The 21558-nt window shown below is 37.7% G+C and overlaps 7 protein-coding genes and 1 long non-coding RNA gene across 9 annotated transcripts; 3 read left to right on the top strand and 5 right to left on the bottom strand.

Moving 5' to 3' along the window:
- Positions 1 to 247: 247 nt before the first annotated feature.
- On the top strand, positions 248 to 823 carry LOC110862631. The gene is made up of 2 exons (XR_002549201.2): positions 248 to 407; positions 698 to 823. It is a non-coding gene; the product is annotated as an uncharacterized LOC110862631 (long non-coding RNA).
- A 15-nt stretch (positions 824 to 838) lies between these two features.
- On the bottom strand, positions 839 to 2065 carry LOC110862630 (peptidyl-prolyl cis-trans isomerase B). Its single transcript, XM_022111849.2, has 6 exons — positions 1687 to 2065; positions 1565 to 1604; positions 1385 to 1450; positions 1283 to 1302; positions 1127 to 1203; positions 839 to 1051 (listed from the first exon to the last, which is right to left on the bottom strand). The coding sequence occupies exons 1-6, from the start codon at positions 1982 to 1984 to the stop codon at positions 941 to 943; spliced, it is 612 nt and encodes a 203-aa protein (XP_021967541.1). The 5' UTR covers positions 1985 to 2065; the 3' UTR covers positions 839 to 940.
- Positions 2066 to 2218: 153 nt separating this feature from the next.
- LOC118433611 lies at positions 2219 to 5839 on the bottom strand. Of its 2 annotated transcripts, XM_035845704.1 has the most exons (7): positions 4625 to 5839; positions 3711 to 3897; positions 3529 to 3641; positions 3096 to 3461; positions 2757 to 2899; positions 2571 to 2686; positions 2219 to 2493 (listed from the first exon to the last, which is right to left on the bottom strand). In XM_035845704.1, the coding sequence occupies exons 1-7, from the start codon at positions 4928 to 4930 to the stop codon at positions 2312 to 2314; spliced, it is 1413 nt and encodes a 470-aa protein (XP_035701597.1). In that variant the 5' UTR covers positions 4931 to 5839; the 3' UTR covers positions 2219 to 2311. The 2 variants fall into 2 exon arrangements, with proteins under 2 accessions (XP_035701597.1, XP_035701596.1); XM_035845703.1 differs by having other exon boundaries at positions 3529 to 3897.
- LOC110862646 lies at positions 5657 to 7800 on the top strand. Its single transcript, XM_035845701.1, has 6 exons — positions 5657 to 6016; positions 6096 to 6281; positions 6360 to 6530; positions 6620 to 6925; positions 6992 to 7044; positions 7116 to 7800. Exons 1-6 carry the CDS (start codon positions 5657 to 5659, stop codon positions 7183 to 7185), a joined length of 1146 nt encoding a protein of 381 aa, XP_035701594.1. The 3' UTR covers positions 7186 to 7800.
- A 3-nt stretch (positions 7801 to 7803) lies between these two features.
- On the bottom strand, positions 7804 to 11461 carry LOC110862611 (coiled-coil domain-containing protein 177). The gene is made up of 7 exons (XM_022111829.2): positions 10580 to 11461; positions 10387 to 10495; positions 9634 to 10261; positions 9391 to 9544; positions 9119 to 9310; positions 8868 to 9047; positions 7804 to 8763 (listed from the first exon to the last, which is right to left on the bottom strand). The coding sequence occupies exons 1-7, from the start codon at positions 10682 to 10684 to the stop codon at positions 7906 to 7908; spliced, it is 2226 nt and encodes a 741-aa protein (XP_021967521.1). The 5' UTR covers positions 10685 to 11461; the 3' UTR covers positions 7804 to 7905.
- Positions 11462 to 13271: 1810 nt separating this feature from the next.
- On the top strand, positions 13272 to 14878 carry LOC118433610. The gene is made up of 6 exons (XM_035845700.1): positions 13272 to 13292; positions 13337 to 13499; positions 13568 to 13783; positions 13959 to 14193; positions 14273 to 14428; positions 14510 to 14878. The coding sequence occupies exons 1-6, from the start codon at positions 13272 to 13274 to the stop codon at positions 14826 to 14828; spliced, it is 1110 nt and encodes a 369-aa protein (XP_035701593.1). The 3' UTR covers positions 14829 to 14878.
- On the bottom strand, positions 14834 to 17280 carry LOC110862621 (cytochrome P450 3A56). Its single transcript, XM_022111838.2, has 7 exons — positions 16962 to 17280; positions 16871 to 16884; positions 16507 to 16640; positions 16262 to 16418; positions 16039 to 16190; positions 15456 to 15971; positions 14834 to 15191 (listed from the first exon to the last, which is right to left on the bottom strand). Exons 1-7 carry the CDS (start codon positions 17193 to 17195, stop codon positions 14887 to 14889), a joined length of 1512 nt encoding a protein of 503 aa, XP_021967530.1. The 5' UTR covers positions 17196 to 17280; the 3' UTR covers positions 14834 to 14886.
- Positions 17281 to 18473: 1193 nt separating this feature from the next.
- LOC110862622 (cytochrome P450 3A4) lies at positions 18474 to 21455 on the bottom strand. The gene is made up of 6 exons (XM_022111840.2): positions 21117 to 21455; positions 20897 to 21044; positions 20607 to 20763; positions 20344 to 20495; positions 19750 to 20268; positions 18474 to 19414 (listed from the first exon to the last, which is right to left on the bottom strand). Exons 1-6 carry the CDS (start codon positions 21348 to 21350, stop codon positions 19107 to 19109), a joined length of 1518 nt encoding a protein of 505 aa, XP_021967532.1. The 5' UTR covers positions 21351 to 21455; the 3' UTR covers positions 18474 to 19106.
- Between the last annotated feature and the right edge of the window lie 103 nt (positions 21456 to 21558).

Raw genomic sequence — 21558 nt, 5'->3', positions numbered from 1 at the left:
TAATTGTATTTACTTGCATAAAATGAAATAGAATACACTTTCTGACTTTCGGTTGGCCACCCATTAAACTTAATTAGCAGTTCGTAATAGTTTTTGTGTTGGCCATGGTCAGATGTATGTATGACATATGACGGTTTCATGCTGATTTTTATGGCTTTTACTTAGAACTTGCTCATCTAAATAATTGCATATGTGCTTAACATTACTTGATTTTTAAGGGTATAAATAGGTTATGGTTGTCCCGTTCAGTTAGTCCTAACCACCTTCATTTTTTGGATATAGGTCGTGGAAATCTATACATAAGTGCTTTAAAAACCATGTCGAAAAAACTGCTCTTTACAATCATTGTGCTCACCATTTGCCTATTAACTTTACCTGACTTGGGCAACTGTCAGGTTTTCGGAGAGGTAAAATTTCTGTCTCAAATATTGTCGTACTTTTTTCTCGCATAAGTAGCATACCTGAGCTGATAACAGCAGATAAAGTAATAGAAGTATAGATTGCATTGCATACTTAATTTAATTTACAGTAATCAGAATTTCTTCAGATTAGATTACATAGGTTTTCTGCAGATTACAGATTAATAATCAGATTATCCATGGGTGAATAACTTTGTAATTTGTAATCTCCCCAAATTTATGATAAATAAGTGACTAATTATTCATACATAAATATTTCTGGCATTTTTTTCTTGCAGTGTCTTCCTGATGGGTTTGCCTGTAATCCTGGCTTAACTGGTTGCTGTTCTGGTACTTGTGTCGTAATAAATGGTCAAATTGAAGGTATATGTCAAGATGTGGATGACAAATAAGGATGTAAATAAGCTTTCTAAACGAAGTTGTTTTTGTTATTGTTGATTATTTTGTAAATTTGTGTCAAATAAATGATTTTCAAAGAATTTCCAGCTTAAAGATTTAGAGTTTCTTCATACATTAGAGCATTACAATGGTAAACCTCCGCATTCTTTGATCAGTGCAGGTAAGATTGGTCGGTCTCCAGCATCGGTGGGATTGGTTTCAACTGCGGTCACAAACTCATAACCCTCAATAACCTAAAATTGAAACCAAAAACGTTCAGGTTTGATGGGGGATGAATAATTTATCAGTCTACCAGACTAGAACGTTACCTTGCCAAAAGCTACATGTGCTCCGTTCAACCATGGGGTGGGCACCGTTGTGATGAAGAATTGGCAGCCATTCGTATCTTTAACACGATATGCACGATGTAATGAAAGGAAATCGGTACTATTATGATCGGTAATTATTATGATTTAATGACTTACTTGGTCCCGAGTTAGCCATGCTAAGGAGTCAAAGGTAAATATCATGTAAAGCGTTAAAAATAGCGTATTAATTAATATGCATATGCAACTTGTATGTATCACCTTAAATATGAAGGACCGGAATGCTGTACAATGAAATTCTCGTCATTAAATCGAGGTCCATAGATGCTAAAAATGACAGTTAGGAGTCAGAATAAATTTATATGATGCCAGTCAAGTCAGTAAAAATGACCGCACAATTCTCTGTGTGTAACTAAAAGAACTCATCGTTAGGATATTTACCTAATTCCTCCGGTCCCGTCATGATTTACTATGTCTCCGCCTATCGAATATTTATTATTCGATTAACAAATGTCCTTAATAGTTTAACGATGTAATAAATACCATATTATTTATGCACATACCTTGAATCATGAATGATCGAATAACCCGATGAAATTTTGTCCCATTGTAACTCATCCCTTGAATCCCTTGTTTGCAAATGGCCGCAAAATTCGCCACCGTGTACGGCACAGTTTTTCCAAATAGTCCAATCACAATCCTCCCCACATCTTCACCTCCGATCGTCACGTCGAAATAAACTTTCTCCGTTACTTCTTCCGGATTGTCTTGCTGAATCTCTAGCTCAACTTTGGATGCCCATACGACAGCCGCAGCGATTATCGCGAAAAGCAAAACGATTGCGAAATATTTGGTATTCATTTTTTCAGAAGGATTTTTTGCAAATGTAGGGTTTCGCTATACCGAATACGAATTTTGAAGTGAATCGTGATGTAGCCTCATTCAATCAAATTTATCGATATTTGTATACAATGAAGCAGATAGGAAATCACTATCACGGAGAAAAAGATATGATTGAAATTGATTGAATATAATCCTTTATCAGGCCAGACTTTGTATGATTTTGTATTGAATTTGCACGCTTTGAAAGCCATATACATATGGAAAATCTGTTTATTTGTACGTATTTTACACACATATCACCCAAATTATTACGTCAATACCATGTATATAATTATGCCCGTACATTTACTCCTGCTTCCAATTTAAATTAATTTCATCCAAGTCACATTCACGCAAAAGTTGTTCAAGCTCACTTTTCAAGTGACCCATCAAACGGTCCATCTCATCTTGATCGTGAAATAGAGCAGGATGACCGAAAAGACTGAAATCACATTTTGTGCTGTGAGTAGATGAGCATCCCAAAATTACTGTCAACCACAAAATATTATGCACGACTGAAAATGACGTAAAGTTAATTGGATGACATCCATTCGGCGTATATTACCTGCTTGAGGAAAGGAGTCCTTCATTACTGGGGCATGAAACACATTTATGACCTTGCAACCCATCAAAGTATACTCGACCTCGGACTGCAGCATGCAAGACATGCTCGCCCGGTACCTGTTTAGATGGTCCAAAAACCACATCATTAAAGTCCTGTGAACCACACCACTCTAATTTAAAACGAGACCTGAATAGGCTCAAGTTGGAGAATGACATGGAATAGTTGAGGAATGCTGGAAATAACCAGGGCAGCCAGGCCACATATTTCCATACTAAATAAGGTCCTTGCTGCCCCGTCATTTTATTAAAAGAGTCGTTTGACGCTAAGACCTGTAAAGGTAAATAAATTTGTAGTTCAGTTTGATGTGTGGAAAGCCAGTGACCGCGGAAGCTGTGGGGACATTAGCATTGTAGGATAGGGAAGGGAGGGGCTTATATAACACGGACAGATGATGGGACATCGAATAACCGTGGGGACATTGTCCCTCTGTCCTCACCCTTCCGCGGCCTCTGTGGAAATCCATACTCTTTTCAAAGCGCTATTTTCCCTAAACGGAATCTTCACGGTTCCTCCACTCCAGTGATTTGTTAATTTATTCCTTGGATGGTTTGGGACGGGAAATGATGTGCTGAGCAGCGTCTCCTTCATGTCAATGTCAGCCAATGCTCTGCTGAGTGCCCCCACTTGGAGAGAGTACACGATCGATGGGAACTTTAGGTTCAGTTTTCTCCGAATCATTTTAAGAGGTTGAAGGTCCACTGAGGCAAGAGCGATAGGTAACACGGCCTCCTCGGTCAATTTGGGGAGGTCAGTTGGAAATCCGTCCTTGAACCAGAAGTGACGAAGGAGATACTTTATGGCCACGAGGGGAAGAGAAAATACGAGTTGGATCTAATTGAAATTATGTAAAAAGTATGTATTATTTCTGAACATCTAGCATAGTCTCAATCTGCCTCACTGTTTCAATCCTGGAGAAGTTTTCCTCTTTAGCACCCAGTTTCATTGGTTGATTGTTGCACATTGTGTCCAAAATATGTACGAAAGAGTAGCCATCCATAAGGGCGTGGTGACCTTTGAAACCCACCCAAGACTCGTCACTGGTGGGTGAAACTGCGACCAACATTTGCCAGAGAGGTTTACCTTCGACATATTTTTCTTGAAACCAGGCAGAGAATTCTTTCTTTATATCTGTGAGATTCTCCTCCTTGTAAATGAAGTGGTCCTCCCACCTCGGCAATGTAAAATCCTCAACAATCCTCCGTTTGTAGAGATATCCACACCGCTTGACGATGTCACAATACAAATTTTCATATCGATCCAGATTTCCCTAAATATTTTATGTGAAAAATAATACAATTATACTAGGATACAATTTTAATAAACCGTAGTAACGTTATACGTAGCTCACCCTGCCATAATGATTTGATATAACTTTGCACCAAAGGTGCTGAATAAGCCGACAGAATAGATTATAACTCATAGATTCTTGCACCAATGGTGCAATATAAACGGAAAATATATTACAAAAATCCGGAATTAGTTTGCACCACTAGTGCAACATTAGCGACCAACGGTATTCATAGTTTTGAAAACTTTGAAAAAATGGTATGGTTCTTTCTCCCAACATTCTGCATCATTGGTGCGTAGGGCACCCTTCCCCAATTATTTATATAAAATTTATATATTTTAGCTTCAATGGTGCAGAAAAATGGAACAAATAGAACAAAATTCTGACTTGATTTTTGGGGGGAAATAGATGGTTCAATTGTTACGCATCAATTTTAGTAACCAATTGCTCGGTACTAATGGTGCTACTTATTCCAAAATAATAGTCCTATCTCGATCTATTTGCTGAATTAACTTGCACCATCTGCGTCAACGATGGTTCGATACCAAAGGTGCAAGTAAGTTAATCAATAATGGACAAGGGGATTTTTAATTAGCATCAATTGATGCAAAAAACTCGTGAAAACACAGACGGACAGACGGACAAGAGGAATTCAATAGCTCCCGTGCTACGCAGGGTGAGCTAATAATGTTTCATTACTTATTACCGTTTGAAGAAATAGTTTGAAAAACTGTTCCCTAATGCTCACAAAATCTAATTTTCCATCCACTTTGATAATTAGTCCACCATTTGCAATGGGCTGCTTGTCTGGTGCTTCTCTGATAAGTAAGATATCATTTGGACTTAACGGAGTCAATGAAGACTCTCTTCTTTGTACAGCATAATTAATTGTACACCGAATACAAAACCCAATTAATAGTGGAACTGTATAAACACAAACGAGCACAATCCACAAAACACAGTTGGCCAAAAACGATAACAATTTTGAAATAAATCTGGAACACTGAACCATAATTGGATTTAAATATTTAACTGTTAAATCTGCCTAGCTGAATCAACCCTTTAGGTTTCTGCAATACAATACAATGAGATCTTCTAATTGAAAAATCAAACACGATGAAAGTTGGCTATCAAGTCACAGATCAAGATCTTAACACGCACTTACTTAGCACTTTAAACGGTCAAGCGTCTTGTATATTAAAATCTTGCATGTTAATTTTAATATCAGATGAATCTATACTGAAGAGAGCGTCACAAAGAAGCTCTTAATTATTGGCGAGCAAGGAGTGTAGCTGGTTGTTTTATAATTTGCGATGTAACAATTAAATTAAATTTACTACCACCTTTGTATCTATCAATGTGAGATGCTCAACAATCGTCTATATAACATGTTGGATTGTTTTAGAAGTGGTACTAATTCGGCATTTAATAAAAACGCATGTCCCCTTTTTTGCTGGGTACATTTTTCTTTAGCATCCATTATTGGTGCTATTAATTTGGCATAGAATTTGCACCCTGTAGATCAACAGGGGAGATTTTAATTTTATACAGATTTTTGCACATGGACGAATTTTTGTACCTATTTAGTTGCTACGATAGCAGCCACTAAACGAGACTTGAGAAATTCGCAAAATAGGTAAAATTCATGCAAAGTCTACATATTTATAAATAGTAGTCTACAAAAATTCCTAATTTATTTTTTTTTTAAAACTCATTATCCACCACCAATTGGAGAAATATGACGGAAAAAGTAACGATCGCCTCTCAATTAACCAAATCAAGAGGGGACTCGAACCTTCCTACCAGTGAAAATGCCAGAAACCCGACCCCATTGCCAGTCCCAAATAAAGAACCTACCCCCTCAATCGAAACGTCTGCCTCGACTTCAACTTATCCATCCGTTTCCGTTTCTTCATCAACTTTTGGCACCACGACAGCTTATTCGAAATTGGACATCTCTGAAAGATCAGACTCGTACGACTATCCCGTACTACCTCCCGTTCAGATAGTACATCTTTCAGCACAGAATCGTAAAATTGTTGCCACAAATATCAGACATTTCCTCGTCCTGTTTTGGATTTTATTATTTGCATCATCAGTACATACATATGATAAATCAAAGTTAATTATGTTAAAAATTATTTTTGGGATAAACAGCGATTATAAATTTTCTCCAGATTCTGATGTTCACATACCTGTCGGTAGGACAAAGGGTAATCCAAGACTTCCCTTTGTTCAGTTCGCTAGAAATGATGTCCTTTCTTCCAGCATCGATTATGATCTCATGCATTCTTTCACTAGGACATATTCTCATAACGCATTTCAGAGTGGATAAGATGGGGTCAAAAATTGTACGTCGAATCGTAAGTGTTTTTTGCATACAGAAGTAAAATGTGAGTACGAGATACAATTCTCAGTAATTCTCGCGTCAATTTGTTCAGTACTTGGCGTCTTGCGTGGTGATGTTGCTTCATTACGTGGCCATGTCTGCTGCCACCGGGACGGAAATGTATCTCAAGTTATCAAGTCTTGAGGAGATTATGATGGCAAATTTAAATAAATCAATTAAAGAAGATATGATGACACAAGAGTTTCATAGCACTCAGAGAAAGGTGTGCCAATAATTTGAGATATTTATTCAAACAAACTACAAATAGTCGAAGTCATCATCACTTATCATTTGACAAATTATTTTACGCAGAGACGCTGTTGTGGGGTGCATGGTCCGCAGGATTGGAAATTGCTAAACAATAATGACTGGTGGCCTGTACTGCAATCATTTAACCCGTCTTCGTGTTGCCAACAAGAAGAGAATTCAGAAAATGTAATTCACGGCCACGTTTTTTTCAGATTTTTAATTTATTTGAATTTTCTATCCTATAAGGAAATTAGTCTGTGTACGTCTGACACAGTTTGGCCAACTGGTTGCTACGAGGTAGAACGCGGTTGGATTATCTGGTATTGTGGGTGGTATATTGTATTGCTGGGAATTGGATGTGTCCTCAATGTAAGTGTTAGTTTAGACATATTTATTTTAATGGTTTAAAATTAATGATTCATATACACGATTCAGGTCTTGTTGCACCTTCAAATACATCGGCTGATCAGTTATTGCAAAATATACAGGTTGTACACACATGTACGAAATTATAGATTAGTATTGAGCCAGCTACTAACATTTGATATTTTAAAATTAGGCCACATTGGATATACCCAGACAAACCTAGACAATCAAGCAAAACTACAAACGAAGCCTCAATTGATTAGTAGTTGTGTAGCTGTAAAGATGTACATTTACGTCCACAATGTGATTAAAAGGCAAACAATTTGCCTGAATTGGTAAAACGTCCTGTAATTATTGAATACACCCCATCATAAATAATGTATGTAATAAATATGTACATACGTCTCATGCCAATTGTACCGAATGCAACGTAGTTTCATGATTTATAGGTTTCCCAATTTCCAACCAAACGTAACGCACATGTTTACTTTGTCCAATGTATGAAATTCTGAAACAACGTATCTATTTATTTAACTACAGCTTCCGTGAAAAGTTATTGAGGAAGACTGGGAAAATATCATCAAAACAGATTGATTTCAATGATTAGAACCACATCCACAAATGTCAAGGATATTGGATAAAGCGATCATGTTTACTCTTTGACACCGCATTCCATGTATCACATGCAACAATCTTCAGTGCCAATTAACCCATTCCTCTCTGTTGACATCTGATAATTACAGTATTCTAAAATCCGTCATGTATTTATCGCATTTCAGTCGCGTTTCAATTATCCATCTGGAAACAACCTTGATGAAGTAAAGTGAGAAACGGTAAAGAAATTAGGAATTTGCTTGCAGTCATCAAACAGTAATAAAATATTTCTCGCGAGTAAAATCCATGAGTTTATTGAACATAAATAAATAAATGCATTCTGAACTAAATGGTATAACATACACAGCATGTAGTTTGAAGCTTAATTTTTAATGAAAACATTTTATGGGACCACCAAACCCGGATGCTAATTTTGCACTGCCACCTCCACCTCCACCACTAATACTATGAGCACAATGCCTTGAATGAGAATGATGATTATCATGATGAGTCCTCTTATTACTACCGCCACCACTACTGCTCGCATAACACGAGGAGCACCGTTTGTTAATTAATAGTTTCGGATTAAACCTGACACTAAATCCTGAGGGGGGATTATGAATCCTCTTCATAATCCGGAGTTCCATTTCTGCCCGTGCAGCTTTTTTCGCAAAAGTATCCGGAGCCAGTTTCTCTTTAAGCTTGTTCCTCAATTCTGCCGCATGATGCGCTCTTATCCTCGAAATCTGAACTTTTCTGTCCTTGTCCTGCTTCACCCTCGCAGTTTTGCACTCTTTCGATTGAATCGTGGCCTTCAAAAGACCTCTCCTCTGCTCCTCCAACTCTTGCACGCGCCGTAGCATTTCCGAGCTGCGTTCCTCTCGCAAAATGCGATCACTTGCGACACGAATCCGCCTCCGGTGGATTTCCTGATTATATTTAATTTCCGCCCGTTTTTGTGCCTCCATATGGAGCTCCAATACTTTTTTGTGCCATTCTTCCAGACCTTTGAGCAAGTCGGAATGAATGGATTGGACTTTTTCCATGGCTTTTTGTTTGTTCCCGGACCCTTCGGAGAGAGCTTGGTCTCGGAGGCGGATGCGATTCAAGTAATTCATACGAGCTCGATGTTCTTTTTCTTCGATTTGAATTTTTAGCTCTTCAACAGATTCGCGAGTCTTTTGTTCCAGTTGTTCCAGTTTTAGGGTGCGTTTTATGTCCTCCATTCGGTTCATTTCTGACACGTGCTATGTGTGCATATCAATTTGGTCAAGTTTCATTTAACAAATTATTTTTTAAATATGTTTTCCTTCATGGAATTATTTCGAATACAACGAAATGAACAATTTACCCGGAAATAGTCTCTTTCTCTCAGTCTTTTCCGGGTATCAGCCTCTTCCATCTGCCGTTGTAGTTTGTCCTTAAGAATTTGTCGGTGTGTCCTATCTTCCTCCACCAGTTTCTCGATTGCTTTCCCCACTTCCAATTGTCTCAAAGCCTCACGCTTCTGCTTTTCTAGCAAACTTTTCTTCTACATTGATATGTAAAAAAAACAACCTGCTGCATTTCTCTCAAAAATCATAAACAATTAAATTTTCATACCTTTTTATAGTTCATCTCCTCCAAATATCTCTGCACTTTTCGATCCCTTTCTTCTATATAGAGCATCAAGTTGCTGCGACTTTGCAGAGATTTGTCTTGTATGTCCAAGTATCGCTTGGTGTTTTCCAAGTTCTCATAATGCCTCTTTTCGGCCAATTTGTCTTGCCAATTTTGCATCAGTAGTTGATTCTCCTGAAATGCATAAGCATTTCTTTTAAAACAAAAACCCGTATGTAAGCATAAATACAAAATAAGTAATATATATAACTTACGGTCCATCTCTGCACGCGTTCTTTCTCCAGTAATTTTCTCATCTCTTGAGATTTTTTCTCCCACTCCATTTCCTTTCCTTTCTTCAATATGAGACATTCCATAATTTTTCTGTCTTCAAACGACAAGTCGGGAGAATCTAGAATGTCACTGTACCTGATCCATACATAAAACACACAAAATTTAAAAATTACCACTGCAAAAATCCAATGAAATTTCCGAAATTTTAATTCTCCAAAACTTACTGCTTTAAATACCCTGCAAGCACGTTGCGATCCGTAATTTCCCAATTGCACGGACAATGACTTCTCGGGCTTGAAGCAATCTTCCTAAAGTCCAGATTGGATTTTGACGTAAGATCGGGCACACTTCTACTCGAGGCATAGTACGGATTGTCAATTAGCAAAGTGTGACCTCCATGCTCATCCGTGGCGGACTCGGTATCGGACGTTTGATGAAACACGAGCCTCCTCCCACTGCTGCTCCTGCTTTGTGCTCTTGGAGACAACGGGGTCAGACTGGACTTCAAGTTATTTCTCTTAAAATTAACACCATAAAGATTTGGTTGGGACCCCGTCTGCTTGTTTCTGGATGGGGCGGAAGCATATCTCCGCGCGACGGGAGAAGATGAGCGGTTATTGTTCACATTTTTATTATTCTTTAGAACACCGGCGGAACGAATGTTGCTCCGAACACTGGACCGGATAAGCTGCTGCTTATCTTTATTATTCCGCTGTTGCTGTTGAGAATTTGGTCGTTCGTGTCGTGGAGGATCGTCTGTCGTGGAAGAAGATTCTTCAAACACTTGAGAAACTGCCATGGTGTAGCCGTGTCTTATAAGTTCTCGTTGTTCTCGACACTTCAGTAACAACTCTGAAATTAAGATACGGAGTAATTATGTAAGAATAATCTAGAAATAATTTGATTTGCATACGTAGAAAATTACATGTGTCGGAAGCACATTATTATGCAAAGTAGTAGCGGATGTGTGTAATTACCTTGTCTTTTAGTCTCATTTTCCTCGTAAATCCTGTAGATTTCTGATAAAGGAAGATCACACAAAGCTTCTTCATACTCTTCCAAACTTCGGTAAACTAGTTCAATTGGCTAAACACGAAACGAGAAAACTTTAGTTCCGCATGATGCAAATCTGCAGAAGAAAACGTAGTATGCACGGTCTTATATTCTTACTTGAACACCGAGAACAGCACAGGCTTTCAGAGACCTCGGACTGGTCAGGATGTACGGCGTATCTCGTGAGTAATCAGTCTCAAAATTGTCCAAATTGAGACTCATTTGCAAAATTACAGAGTATCCGATCCAGTCTTGAAAGGACTCGAGTTTGACAAGATTTCACACTGTTTGACAAGTTTGACCTTAAGAAAGTACAATGGAGAGGAGTGGAACCGCTCCAATTAGGTATACTCGCAGGTTAGAGGCTAATTACGGGCTGATATTTTTGTGCGTATTTACATATATCCAACACAGAACATTTTGGTGAAATGCACAATTTCCATACAAGTTTACGCCAAGGGTTTCACTATATCCCGTGTCTAGTCTACTATCTAAACCTTAATACAAACTTGATCCTCGTGTGAACACAATTGAGGACAAAATTGAACTATCTTCTTGGCACAATGTATAAATATACTTATACCAAAACTATTCAATTATGTATCCGAAATACATATATACACACGTCCTTCACTCACATGACCTTATAAATATGAACCTACGATGCCGTGATCCGACGTGATTCAAGATTTATTCCCAAGGTTTAAGTGAAAGCAAATATCTAACTAAACTGACAATCTATTCCCAACTTTCTTTTTATAACTGTGAGCAGAGCACAAACACAACATCCTACGCTACGCTACTCTCTCTCTCTTTGTGCCAACTTGGAAGAGAACAATGTGTCACGAATTTGACCAAAGGATGATTTTTGTGGGACAGGATTTATGCGAGGAAATGACTTTGCAGAGAAGAATGAAAGTTTTTCGTAGGCAAATCAGAAATCGGAGAATGGCACGATCAGTTCGGTTGTTGCTGGAGTCGCAGCGTGGTAGTGGTACTGACATGACATGAAATGAAGTAAAAGCTGAATAGCAACGGGTAAATAATAAGACTGATCGATTTCACTAAAAATGAGTTGGTTGGCAGGCTGCAGGTGGTACATATTACGCAGACTTGGCAATGTCCATACCTTGGATACATCCGGGTATCAAATGCGGCCAGGAGGGAGAAATACCCGATTTACTTATACACAAGCGTACTTCCTGCTTCATTTCTTTTATTAGATGGGAACTTAACTACGCTTATTTCCACCTGGTCGTAGTCGTCGTAGGTGAGTTGAGTTTGTTGGACTTGAAATGCAGGAAGTCATTTACTATTCTGCACAAGACAATATCAAGGATGGACAGTGTTGTCGTTGATGAAGTGAAACTAAAGCTATTGACCCGGGTGGCGAATATGTATGGCATATGTACACATGCAAAATATTATCATTCCATCGTGTCGTCCAGGTGTACAAAGACCATTTATGTTTGCTCTTTCGGTTAGTGACTATGTAATATTGAACAATTTCTGAGGTAGACAATGACACGGGTCTATTTATATGGATGTGTTGCATAAACTGGATTCATGGTATTTTTGGCATGGTTGATGTTGAAAGTTGAAAAATGGCACATATTACATTATGTGTTAAAAAGATGCAAGTATTTATGACATTCAGGATTGTCATTGTATATAAATTAGAAAGTGAAATGACGGTAAATTATTATTTATTTTTTCTCTGGGTCATAACAATAATTAGCATTCAAGCTTGATTCCCTCTGCTCTGAATGAATAGTATTTGTGATTAAAATTCTAAAATAGTGTTTTTTGATTTGTACAAAAAATGAAAAATAAAAATAAATTGGATATTTTATTATGTGTATTTTTATCCATTGTCGCAACACATGCAGAGTTCAGATTTTGTTACAAGGGACCACATCGAATGAGTGGTAAGTTGATTATGTATAAAGATTCCTGCATTATAACCAGTAAACAAAATGATATGGAAAGATACACTTGCAATAATTACATATTCACAGAATTGGATTGTCCTGGAGGTTTTTTTGCAAAAGAAAAATTGAACCTTACCTGCAAATATTTTGCACGAACAAAGAACGTGTCTACTGCAGGGTGAGAGCAATTAATTCTGGTATTAAAATTAAGAATCATGAAATTAAACCCTGTGCAATTTTCACAGCGCAAAATTTGTTGGGGACGTGTGTGATGCTGGTACAACGTATGAAATTGACGTTCTCAGTAATAATGAAGACGACTTGAGTAAATTTGGGGAGGTACAAATATACAAATTCACAATAGAAGTGGATATTAAATATTTTGATATTGGAGTAAAAGTACATTTCTTAGAACCTCCAACAAGTCATGTTTGATGTCAACGACGACCCTTTGGAGTCGGATACAGGAGGCAAATGTAAGAATTACTTAGGACTAGATATTAAATAAAATTACAAATTCTAATAGAAATCACTGCGTAAAATTCTACAATAATGGACAAACGCTAAATTCATATTGTATTCTGCATAATTTTGTTTACACAATTCTGCAGAAAATCTCTGGGTTTTATATATTCTGCAGAACTATAAATACATTCATATTCTGCATAGTTTTCTGCACAAATCGCTCTGCATAAAGTTTTTCTGTAGAAAATTAGGCCAAATTTCTGCACGAAAGCAATTTAAATTTTTACTGGATAATGTTCCCCTATTTTTTACACACTTGATGTATGTCATAGTTGACCCTGAAGATATTTGTCTGTCATCCTGTCTCGGAGAATGGGTTGACCCTGCTGCCGTCGAAGACGAACCGTTCATCGATGACGGCACCAATCCCAGCAGTATTAGCAACGTTTCACAAGTACAAGCTCTATAATTAAACAAGGCAATTTTCTTGGCCTTACTGGACGATGACGAAGAAGAGGATGGCGACGAGGAGTTGGACCAAATTCTTAGCGAACTTGGAAAAAGTAAAAGAAAGCGGAAACGAGATCCGTTAACGAATGATGTCGATGACGGAGAGCATCTCAGAGTTTTGAAACTTTTAGGTAACTTTGATTTGTTGACTTACTAATTAAAATTTTATTCCTAGATTTAACAGATTTTAAATTTTCAGCGAAATCAATGCGAATTACCGTGGCGGGGTGTACTCCATTTGTGGATGAAGAATTTTACCGACAAGTGCTCAAAGCATTTATTTACATGGCTTCTAAAAATGAGTCAGTTATTCAAGATGTTACCACCAATGAGTACAAAACTCTGAACATTGCACTCAATCGATGCCTACAAAAGCGTAATTTGGGATTTTACCTGAATGGCACGGTTTGTGATGGTAATACGATTATGACATAATTTGGGGATTGCGTACACACACATCAGACTAAATAATTGCACGCATTGTATTGTGTAATATCTAATATTACGAAATGATGCAAATGCATACGTGTTTGTAAATAATATCTGATATGCAAAGTATATGTAGCTTGTTCTTTTTTGTATTCTATCAGGATATCCAAAAGTAGATGGAATATATTACTTCAGATCGGAAGAGTACTGGAAGTACCGATTGACTGGTTACTCAGCTCGATGGCGGAGACATAACCCGTTCGTAGAAGCAGGATGGAATGCTGTCGAGTTTGTTCATGGCTACTGCTTCGAAACCTTTGTGGACAATATTATGGATTTACACACTTATGAAATGGCGTTGGAGGGCTTGTTCACTGCTATGGTTCTCAAGCATTGGTGAGTAATTAACTCGCTAAATTACTAATAGTAAAATGCAACGCGTCTTAAATGCCAATTTGAAACCTTTTTTTTCAAGGCAAGTTCCCGTAACTTTAAAGCAAGACATATTTTGGAATAATGTCCTAAACACGAAAGACATTCAACAAACTATGAGAAGTTTGGACGCTTGTGTGATCGGTGGCACCAAAATGTCTCCATTTACTAAACGCTTAGATCGACCTTATGTTGGACAGTGAGTGAATATATGTAACCACATTTTGAATATGCCAATGTAATAATTTTGAATGCTGTTGTTATTTGCACATAATTTCAGGGAGGCCTCAGAGAATCCAAAACCCGACACGTCGACCAGCACAGTAGACTCGGGGGCAGAATCATCATCAAATGATACACAGAAAGGGTGGACCAAAGGTATCGAGGCTTACTGGGAGTGGTACGAGTCGAAAGGAGGATTCAAAGAAATTTCGAAAAATTTTGGATTCTGTATCAACAATGCAAATCTTGTTGGGAACAAGGATGAAATGGAAGATCATGTTCAGTCGTACAAGGAGATTGCGTGCCCTGATGCACAACCAGAAAGTGGTGGCACTGCCGCCCCTCCAGCTGCACCACCACCACCTTCAGACGCTTGAATTAGTTCATTTTTTTATAGAATTAAAAATTTATTAACAAGTTACATATACTAAATATTTACTTTCGTGGAACCATGCACAAGTTGAAGGGCTCATAATTATTTAAAAATACACGGCCAGGTTTCATCTTCAATTTTGCTCCTTCCGTGTCCTCAAATCGGAAACTCTTCAATATGGATGCCATCGTCATTTGAATTTCTTCCTTGGCAAACCTCATCCCGATGCAGTTGTGGGGACCTTGGCCGAAAGAAAGGAACGCGTATTGGTTCATGCTTTCCTTGTTTTCTGGAAGAAATCGCTCCGGTTTCCATTCGTACGGTTCGGGAAAGTTTTTCTCGTCGAAATGTACAGCAAAGGCAGACACTGGAAAAAAGTGAAAATATCCAGAATATTAATCTTTGCGGACAATGTAGGCCAAGTGGGGGGCAAGCCTCACTATTAGTGCTTCGCTGCTTACGGGTTTGTTAAATTTCAAAGTAATTAAGAAACGCAAGGTGCAAGAAATATGCGCTCTCCAGCCACGCGCCGTATAGCGGCAGGGCATAGTTTCTTAGCGCCTTGCATTTCTTGCAGGTCAAAATAGCTACAAGAAACCACTTTCTTGCACTTATTTCTTGCAATTATCACCTTGAATTGCAGTATCCTTCTTCACAGTCAAACCGCTTGGTGCATGTGTCCAATCCTTCTGACAGACGCGTTCAATTCGGATCAATGCCGGGTTCATTCTGAGCGTCTCGTTCATGCAGGCGGTCAAATAGACCAATTCACTGAGGTGGTCATGCTCTATTTTACCGTTGTGTCGCTTATAAAAATCATCAACTTCTTGAATAAGCCTGTCCTGAATTTCTGGGTGCTGCGAGAGTCTGAACGCCATTAAGGTCAAAGTTTCTGCAGTGGTTTGGAAGCCGGCTAGCAAAAATATCATGGCCTGGCACATCGCAGTATTTTCGTCTATGCCCAACCGTTTGTACTCTGGATCGGTTTTGCACTTATCAATCATGTCATTCATCACGTCGACAAAGTCGTTTGCACGCTGTTTGCTTTGTCTTCGGGTGGAGAGGATGTTTTTCAATAAATCGCCAAAAAAGTCCATAACTTCTTTGGGGAAAAATGGCTGAAGGGTTGCCAAAAATGGGAACATTTCTACGTATAAAAAAATAAATGCGTAAAAACATGTGAACAGGAAAAGCATTTCATTTTGACCACTTACGGATCGCACTAAACATCCAGTTGGGCTCTACATCATCAAATGACATTTTTCTCACATAGTTGAAAAAAGGATCGTTTGGGTCATCTAAAACGTTGATCTTTGTCCCAAAAGCACATCGCGCTATCACATCGACAGTCAGCGCCGTGAAATCGCTAAACAATAAATATTTATAACTTAAACCATAATTTCTCATATTTTGAACTAAGTTTATTTGAACACATACGTTCTGAGGTCAGCCGTATAACGCGTGCCATCCGCCTTCTTAATCATCTTCTTCATCCAATCATCAATTGTCTCATGCATTTGATAACTCATACTCTTAATCTTTCCAGTTGTGAGTTGAGGGGAAAAATAGTTTCGAACGACCTTCCATTTATCATCTGAAGGGTGTACACCAAGTTATAATTAAACAAGTTACGCAACTCTGAGATAACAAAATATATACGTATTTAGAGATAAGCAACACACATGGCAGAATGTCCATCATATCGTTGATTAATTCGTGTCCAGTTTCAAAAATTCGCTTGTTTTGGAAATGGTCAAAGTCTTTTATGAAAATCAATCGAATAAGTTCTGGGTCGGTGATGTAGATATGTGGAGCCCTACAAAAAATAATGTATTAGAGGTTATATTGGTCACAAACGCAAACCATTTGTACACAGTGGCCTCGGAAGTCGTGGGGACATCTGGGGACATTAACATTGTAGGATAGGGGAGGGAGGGGTTTGTATAACATGGGCAGATGATGGGGACATGAAATAACCATGGGGGCATTGTCCCTCCGTCCTCACACTTCCGCGGCCACTGATTTTACATATGTATGAACCTTTACCTGCCTTCGTACATCTGCAAATAATAAGTATATGTTTGTGAAGTGGCTGTTTTTTATCAAAAATAGCTCGGATGGATGGATAATAGCTTACCCCATAAATAGGACCGTACATCTTGGCACGTCTCATGTCATCCTCACAACAAATACTTTTGTAAAAGAAGGGATCACTTCCTCCCACAAAATATGGCTGTATCACTGCTGGAAGGCCTTTTGTGCTCTCCAAAACTCCATAATTCCACCGAGTATAAATAATCGCTGTTGTGACCACCCCCACCAAAAGGGTAACAAACAGGTATCCTGCCCAGGTTAACAATTCCAAAATCATGATGGATGATAGCAATATGCACAACCAGTGTTCACGATCTGTTGAATTAGATTGAAGTCGAGTATCGTTTGATCTGTATTTATATACCAGCAAACTCTGTAACTCCAATCAAATTAGCGAAGAAAAAATCTGCCAGTCGACCCATTCAGAAGATTACTTATTATGCAGCATTTGGTCAGCCTCTATATGCACTTAAAACCAGTGTCCAGTGTTCACGTTCTGTTGAATTGGATTGGGAGGTTGTTCTTTATTTATGTACCAGCAAACATGCAACTCAAATCAAATCAGCGAAAGAAAAAATCTGCCAGTTGACCCATTCAGATAAAGTTGAAGGAGAAGGGCTCATTTTTGTAGTACTTCGAAAGGTCCAAATTAGGTCCTTCGAGAGTGAATCTCACGGATCAACAACATGTGAAATTAATCCCTCGTCAAGAAGACCCCAGAGGTCGAAACGTTGAAAAAAGGTCTAATTTAGACCCTTCGAAGTACTAAAAAAAGTGACCTTCCCCTTACACTTTATCCTATTGTTATCCTCTATCCTCGCTGCACATTTTTTCATATTATGTACATATACCATTTAGAAGATTACTTGCATATTAGCATTTGGTCAGCACAAGCCACTCATCCTCAGTTCGGTGTCACCTTGAAAATCTCAAGCGTCATTTTTTGTGTATAATGCTGCATGAGCCCAAAATCCTCTGGTTGTTTTTGCATGATACTGCTTACTGCAATTTTCTAAATAAGTGATGTTACTGGATATGTTTTGTATGTACATACATAAATTAAATACATATGTATGTATGTATATGCACAAGGTCATACACATTACTGTACGGATTCATATTCAATGTGATCAAGTAGCTAAATTGTGCTTTATGAAGATAAATTGAAAATAAATTAATAGAATATTCCTTCATTGTCCATTTAAATGAAAGTAAATTGTATTTAAAACGTGACGCAGGAGTGAAAGTGAAAAGATGCTTATCCCTGGAGATGGTGTAAACCGTCTAAATAAATTGTGAAATTTGTACTTTCTTTATAAAAATTGTGTTATATATTTTACATGTCTTTACTAACCTAACCTAACTATTTATCATGCATTTATTATAATTTTTCTGACGCATGCAACATTTCTAATAAATTTAACTAACACAATTTCATCTACATATGTACTTCATGCATCCATTGCATTTCCAATTGTTACATAATATACTTACCTACACGATAGAAAACCATGTTCAGTCTTAATTTGGGTGACGTCATTTAAATATAACTATATTTAATGTGTTAAACTAGATAACTTTATTTCAATTTGAATTTTATTATACCTTCCAAACGTCATTGATAACTAATCTTGTAACATTTCACATTTTACCAAGAAGCGTCAGCTACTTATTGTGATCGCTTCGTTTTTAGTGATATACATGTCAGGTTACTTTCTTTACCTTTTGTATATTTGCAGTCTTTCAATCATCCAAAGATTCTCTTTGAATTAAAAAAAATTGCACAAGTTGATCTCAGGAAAATTAAATAAATATCTAAATAGCCAGAACCAGTTCACTACTCTTTTTGTGAATATTTCGAGCAGGAATATTTTACAACTTTCATTTATTCTGCATGGATGATTGTTGAGTTGATAATTAAGTTCATTTGAGATTTCATCAAGTGAGATAATCAGTATGATTTATAATTTCTTTAAATTAATTTATAACCCAGTGTTTGGGTCCGGTTACTTGTTGGGCCAGGGCTCCTATGCCCGATAACTCTCTTCAGACTTACTCAATTAACTTAAAATATGGTGCTACACTTATTTATTGCATAAATTGTGAGATTAAGTTTAAAGATGTCCAAAAAATCCCTCGATAAAGGTTACCTTGTATAAACAACCATTTCTATTTTTGTTCACCTTATTTACATATTTCGTTTTACAAGATTCACAGAGAAAGATCCATAATTGTTGATAAACAAGCGTCCTGGTTTAATCTTTAACTCTGCTCCAGGACACTCTTCAAATTGGAAATGCTTAAATATTGAAGCCATCGTGAGCTGTATTTCTTCTTTGGCAAACCGAGTTCCGATGCAGTTGTGAGGCCCTTGTCCGAATGCGAGAAAAGCATAAGGATTTAACTTATCCTTGTTTTCTGGGAGAAATCTGTCCGGCTTAAATTTGTATGGCTCTGAGTAATATTTTTCGTCATAATGGACAGCAAAACAGGGAACTGCAAAATAAAGAACAGGATAAAGTGTGATTCTGGACATAGGTCAACGCCGCCGACAAATATTATTTCCTAGGGGCTGTTCTTAAATTACGTAACGCTTGAAGGGGGAGGGGGTTTAGGCCCCAATGATATCGTGCCTATGTACGCCATGTTAAAGGGGGGAGGGGGGGGGGTCGAGAAAATCAATTTTTAACGTTACGTAATTTAAGAACGGCCCCCTATGGAACGCCATGCCGCCAACGCCGTCGAAAAATTGGGCCTGACGCCACCGCAAAATTGGTCGTCGTTGACCTCTGATTCAGGAAACAATTTCTAGAATATGTATGCAGTTTTACCTTGAACGGTTACACCCTCTTTAATATGCAGCCCAGTTTTTTCACAAATCCAGTCCTTCTGACAAACCCTTTCAATTCGAATCAGTGGGGGATGCATCCTCAAAGTTTCGTTCATTACCGCATTGACGAACACCAATTCACGTACCGTCTCGTGCTCAATTTTTCCATCGTGGCGTTCCAAATACTCATCCACTTCTTTGATAAGTTTGGCCTGCACTTCTGGAAATTTGGCGAGATGAAACGCCATCAAGGACAGAGTCGTCGACGTAGTTTCGAATCCTGCCAAGAGGAAAATCATCGCTTGGCCCATGATAGTAGATTCCTTAATGTTCAATTGAATATATTCCGGATCTGTGGAACATTTTTCTATCATGTCATTCATAGCATCGACGAAATCATTAATTCTTTCGCGACCACTGTCCCTCCTCTGCTTCAATATCCCTTTGAGAAGGTCGTCAAAAAATTGCATAACTTCGGAAGAAACGAATGGCTCTAATGATGCGATAAATGGAAATGTAACTGAAATTAAAAATGATAAGTGTCGACTTATATCTAAGAATCAGCCAATAATTATGGTACATATATCATTCTTACAAGTCCCCGTGAACAAAATATTAGCATCACCATCATCAAAGGACAATTTTTTAACATTTTTTACAAAAATATTGTCTGGATCGTCAAAAGTGTTGATCGTGGTACCGAACGCGCATCGAGCTATGACATCAGTCGTCAGCGTGGTAAATGCGCTGCGATAATAACAAAAGTTAAATAATTTGAGCGAATAAACAACAAGTGAAAAAAATAATTGTCACAATAAGAACTGAATAGTAACAAATAATATGTATGTTTATTATTACTGCTTGGGCGTAAAGGTGTAATCTTCCTCATCCATTTTGGCCTTGAGTTTATCGACCCAGTTATTAATCGCTTCCAGCATTTGATAACTCATCGCTTTTATTTTGCCCGTTGTTAACTGCGGAGACAGATAAGTCCGTACCACTTTCCATTTGTCGTCTGAAATTCCAACCACAACAACAAAATCCAGTAATACATACAAAAATATAAAACAGATTCATGTGTATGTATGTCATCTTCACGCGTGTCATATCATGCAGTGGATATAATTTTAGAGGAGAGTATGACATACAAGGTAGGACATCCATCATCTCTGAAATCAGAGGGTGACCATAATCCAGAATCCGTTTGTCATAAAAATGGTCAAAATCCTTGATGAATATTGATCGAATTAAGTCGGGATCAGCAACAAATACTTGCGGGCTTCTTCCCTCGTACATCTGTGTTTGGATTAGTAATTAATAAAAAATATTTCAAAATTTATAATTATATTTTCAAAAAATAAAACTTACCCCAAAAACACGACCATGTTTCTGCACGCGTTTAATATCTTCTTCACAGCACACACTTTTATAGAAAAATGGGTCACTTCCTCCAATAAACCAGGGTTTGATAACAGCCGGCATTCCAATGGAATTTTCCAATGAGCCGTAATGCCATCGGGCGTAGATTATACTCGCGCTAATTACCACGATTAAAAGACTTGTTGAAAAATATGCTAACCAAGTTAAAAATTCGACCAACATTTTTAAAAAGACGCGAAATACAGAGACTTGGAAAGTTTGTAATGTATGAATTAAATCTTGAAATGAATGTCACACTTTAAGTGAAATCTTCATATATTCGGTTTACTCGGCTCTACAAATACATAAAACAAATACACACAGTTGCAGACACAAACATTATGCAAGTCCTTATCAATTAGAATTCCTTCATAACACTTAAGAAAAAAAT

Source organism: Folsomia candida, unplaced genomic scaffold, assembly GCF_002217175.1.
Source record: "Folsomia candida strain VU population unplaced genomic scaffold, ASM221717v1 Fcan01_Sc063, whole genome shotgun sequence".
NCBI lineage: Eukaryota > Metazoa > Arthropoda > Collembola > Entomobryomorpha > Isotomidae > Folsomia > Folsomia candida.
This window is presented reverse-complemented; position numbering and strand designations above follow the sequence as displayed.

Coding starts and splice junctions, on each gene's coding strand:
- LOC110862630 (XM_022111849.2), bottom strand. CDS start 1,984: ATGAATACCAAATATTTCGCAATCGTTTTGCTTTTCGCGATAATCGCT. Junction 1,605..1,686: donor TCGATCATTCATGATTCAAG/GTATGTGCATAA, acceptor AATATTCGATAG/GCGGAGACATAGTAAATCAT. Junction 1,052..1,126: donor CACATGTAGCTTTTGGCAAG/GTAACGTTCTAG, acceptor TTTCAATTTTAG/GTTATTGAGGGTTATGAGTT.
- LOC118433611 (XM_035845703.1), bottom strand. CDS start 4,930: ATGGTTCAGTGTTCCAGATTTATTTCAAAATTGTTATCGTTTTTGGCC. Junction 3,898..4,624: donor TCAAACTATTTCTTCAAACG/GTAATAAGTAAT, acceptor TAAAATATTTAG/GGAAATCTGGATCGATATGA. Junction 2,900..3,095: donor AAAATAGCGCTTTGAAAAGA/GTATGGATTTCC, acceptor TTACCTTTACAG/GTCTTAGCGTCAAACGACTC.
- LOC110862646 (XM_035845701.1), top strand. CDS start 5,657: ATGACGGAAAAAGTAACGATCGCCTCTCAATTAACCAAATCAAGAGGG. Junction 6,282..6,359: donor CAAAAATTGTACGTCGAATC/GTAAGTGTTTTT, acceptor CAATTTGTTCAG/TACTTGGCGTCTTGCGTGGT. Junction 6,531..6,619: donor TTCATAGCACTCAGAGAAAG/GTGTGCCAATAA, acceptor TATTTTACGCAG/AGACGCTGTTGTGGGGTGCA.
- LOC110862611 (XM_022111829.2), bottom strand. CDS start 10,684: ATGAGTCTCAATTTGGACAATTTTGAGACTGATTACTCACGAGATACG. Junction 9,545..9,633: donor CTTGCAGGGTATTTAAAGCA/GTAAGTTTTGGA, acceptor TGTATGGATCAG/GTACAGTGACATTCTAGATT. Junction 8,764..8,867: donor GAGAAAGAGACTATTTCCGG/GTAAATTGTTCA, acceptor ATGCACACATAG/CACGTGTCAGAAATGAACCG.
- LOC118433610 (XM_035845700.1), top strand. CDS start 13,272: ATGACGGCACCAATCCCAGCA. Junction 13,784..13,958: donor GAATGGCACGGTTTGTGATG/GTAATACGATTA, acceptor GTATTCTATCAG/GATATCCAAAAGTAGATGGA. Junction 14,429..14,509: donor GATCGACCTTATGTTGGACA/GTGAGTGAATAT, acceptor ACATAATTTCAG/GGAGGCCTCAGAGAATCCAA.
- LOC110862621 (XM_022111838.2), bottom strand. CDS start 17,195: ATGATTTTGGAATTGTTAACCTGGGCAGGATACCTGTTTGTTACCCTT. Junction 16,419..16,506: donor TATGATGGACATTCTGCCAT/GTGTGTTGCTTA, acceptor TACACCCTTCAG/ATGATAAATGGAAGGTCGTT. Junction 15,192..15,455: donor GAAGGATACTGCAATTCAAG/GTGATAATTGCA, acceptor ACTTTTTTCCAG/TGTCTGCCTTTGCTGTACAT.
- LOC110862622 (XM_022111840.2), bottom strand. CDS start 21,350: ATGTTGGTCGAATTTTTAACTTGGTTAGCATATTTTTCAACAAGTCTT. Junction 20,496..20,606: donor TACACCTTTACGCCCAAGCA/GTAATAATAAAC, acceptor TTATTATCGCAG/CGCATTTACCACGCTGACGA. Junction 19,415..19,749: donor AGAGGGTGTAACCGTTCAAG/GTAAAACTGCAT, acceptor TTTATTTTGCAG/TTCCCTGTTTTGCTGTCCAT.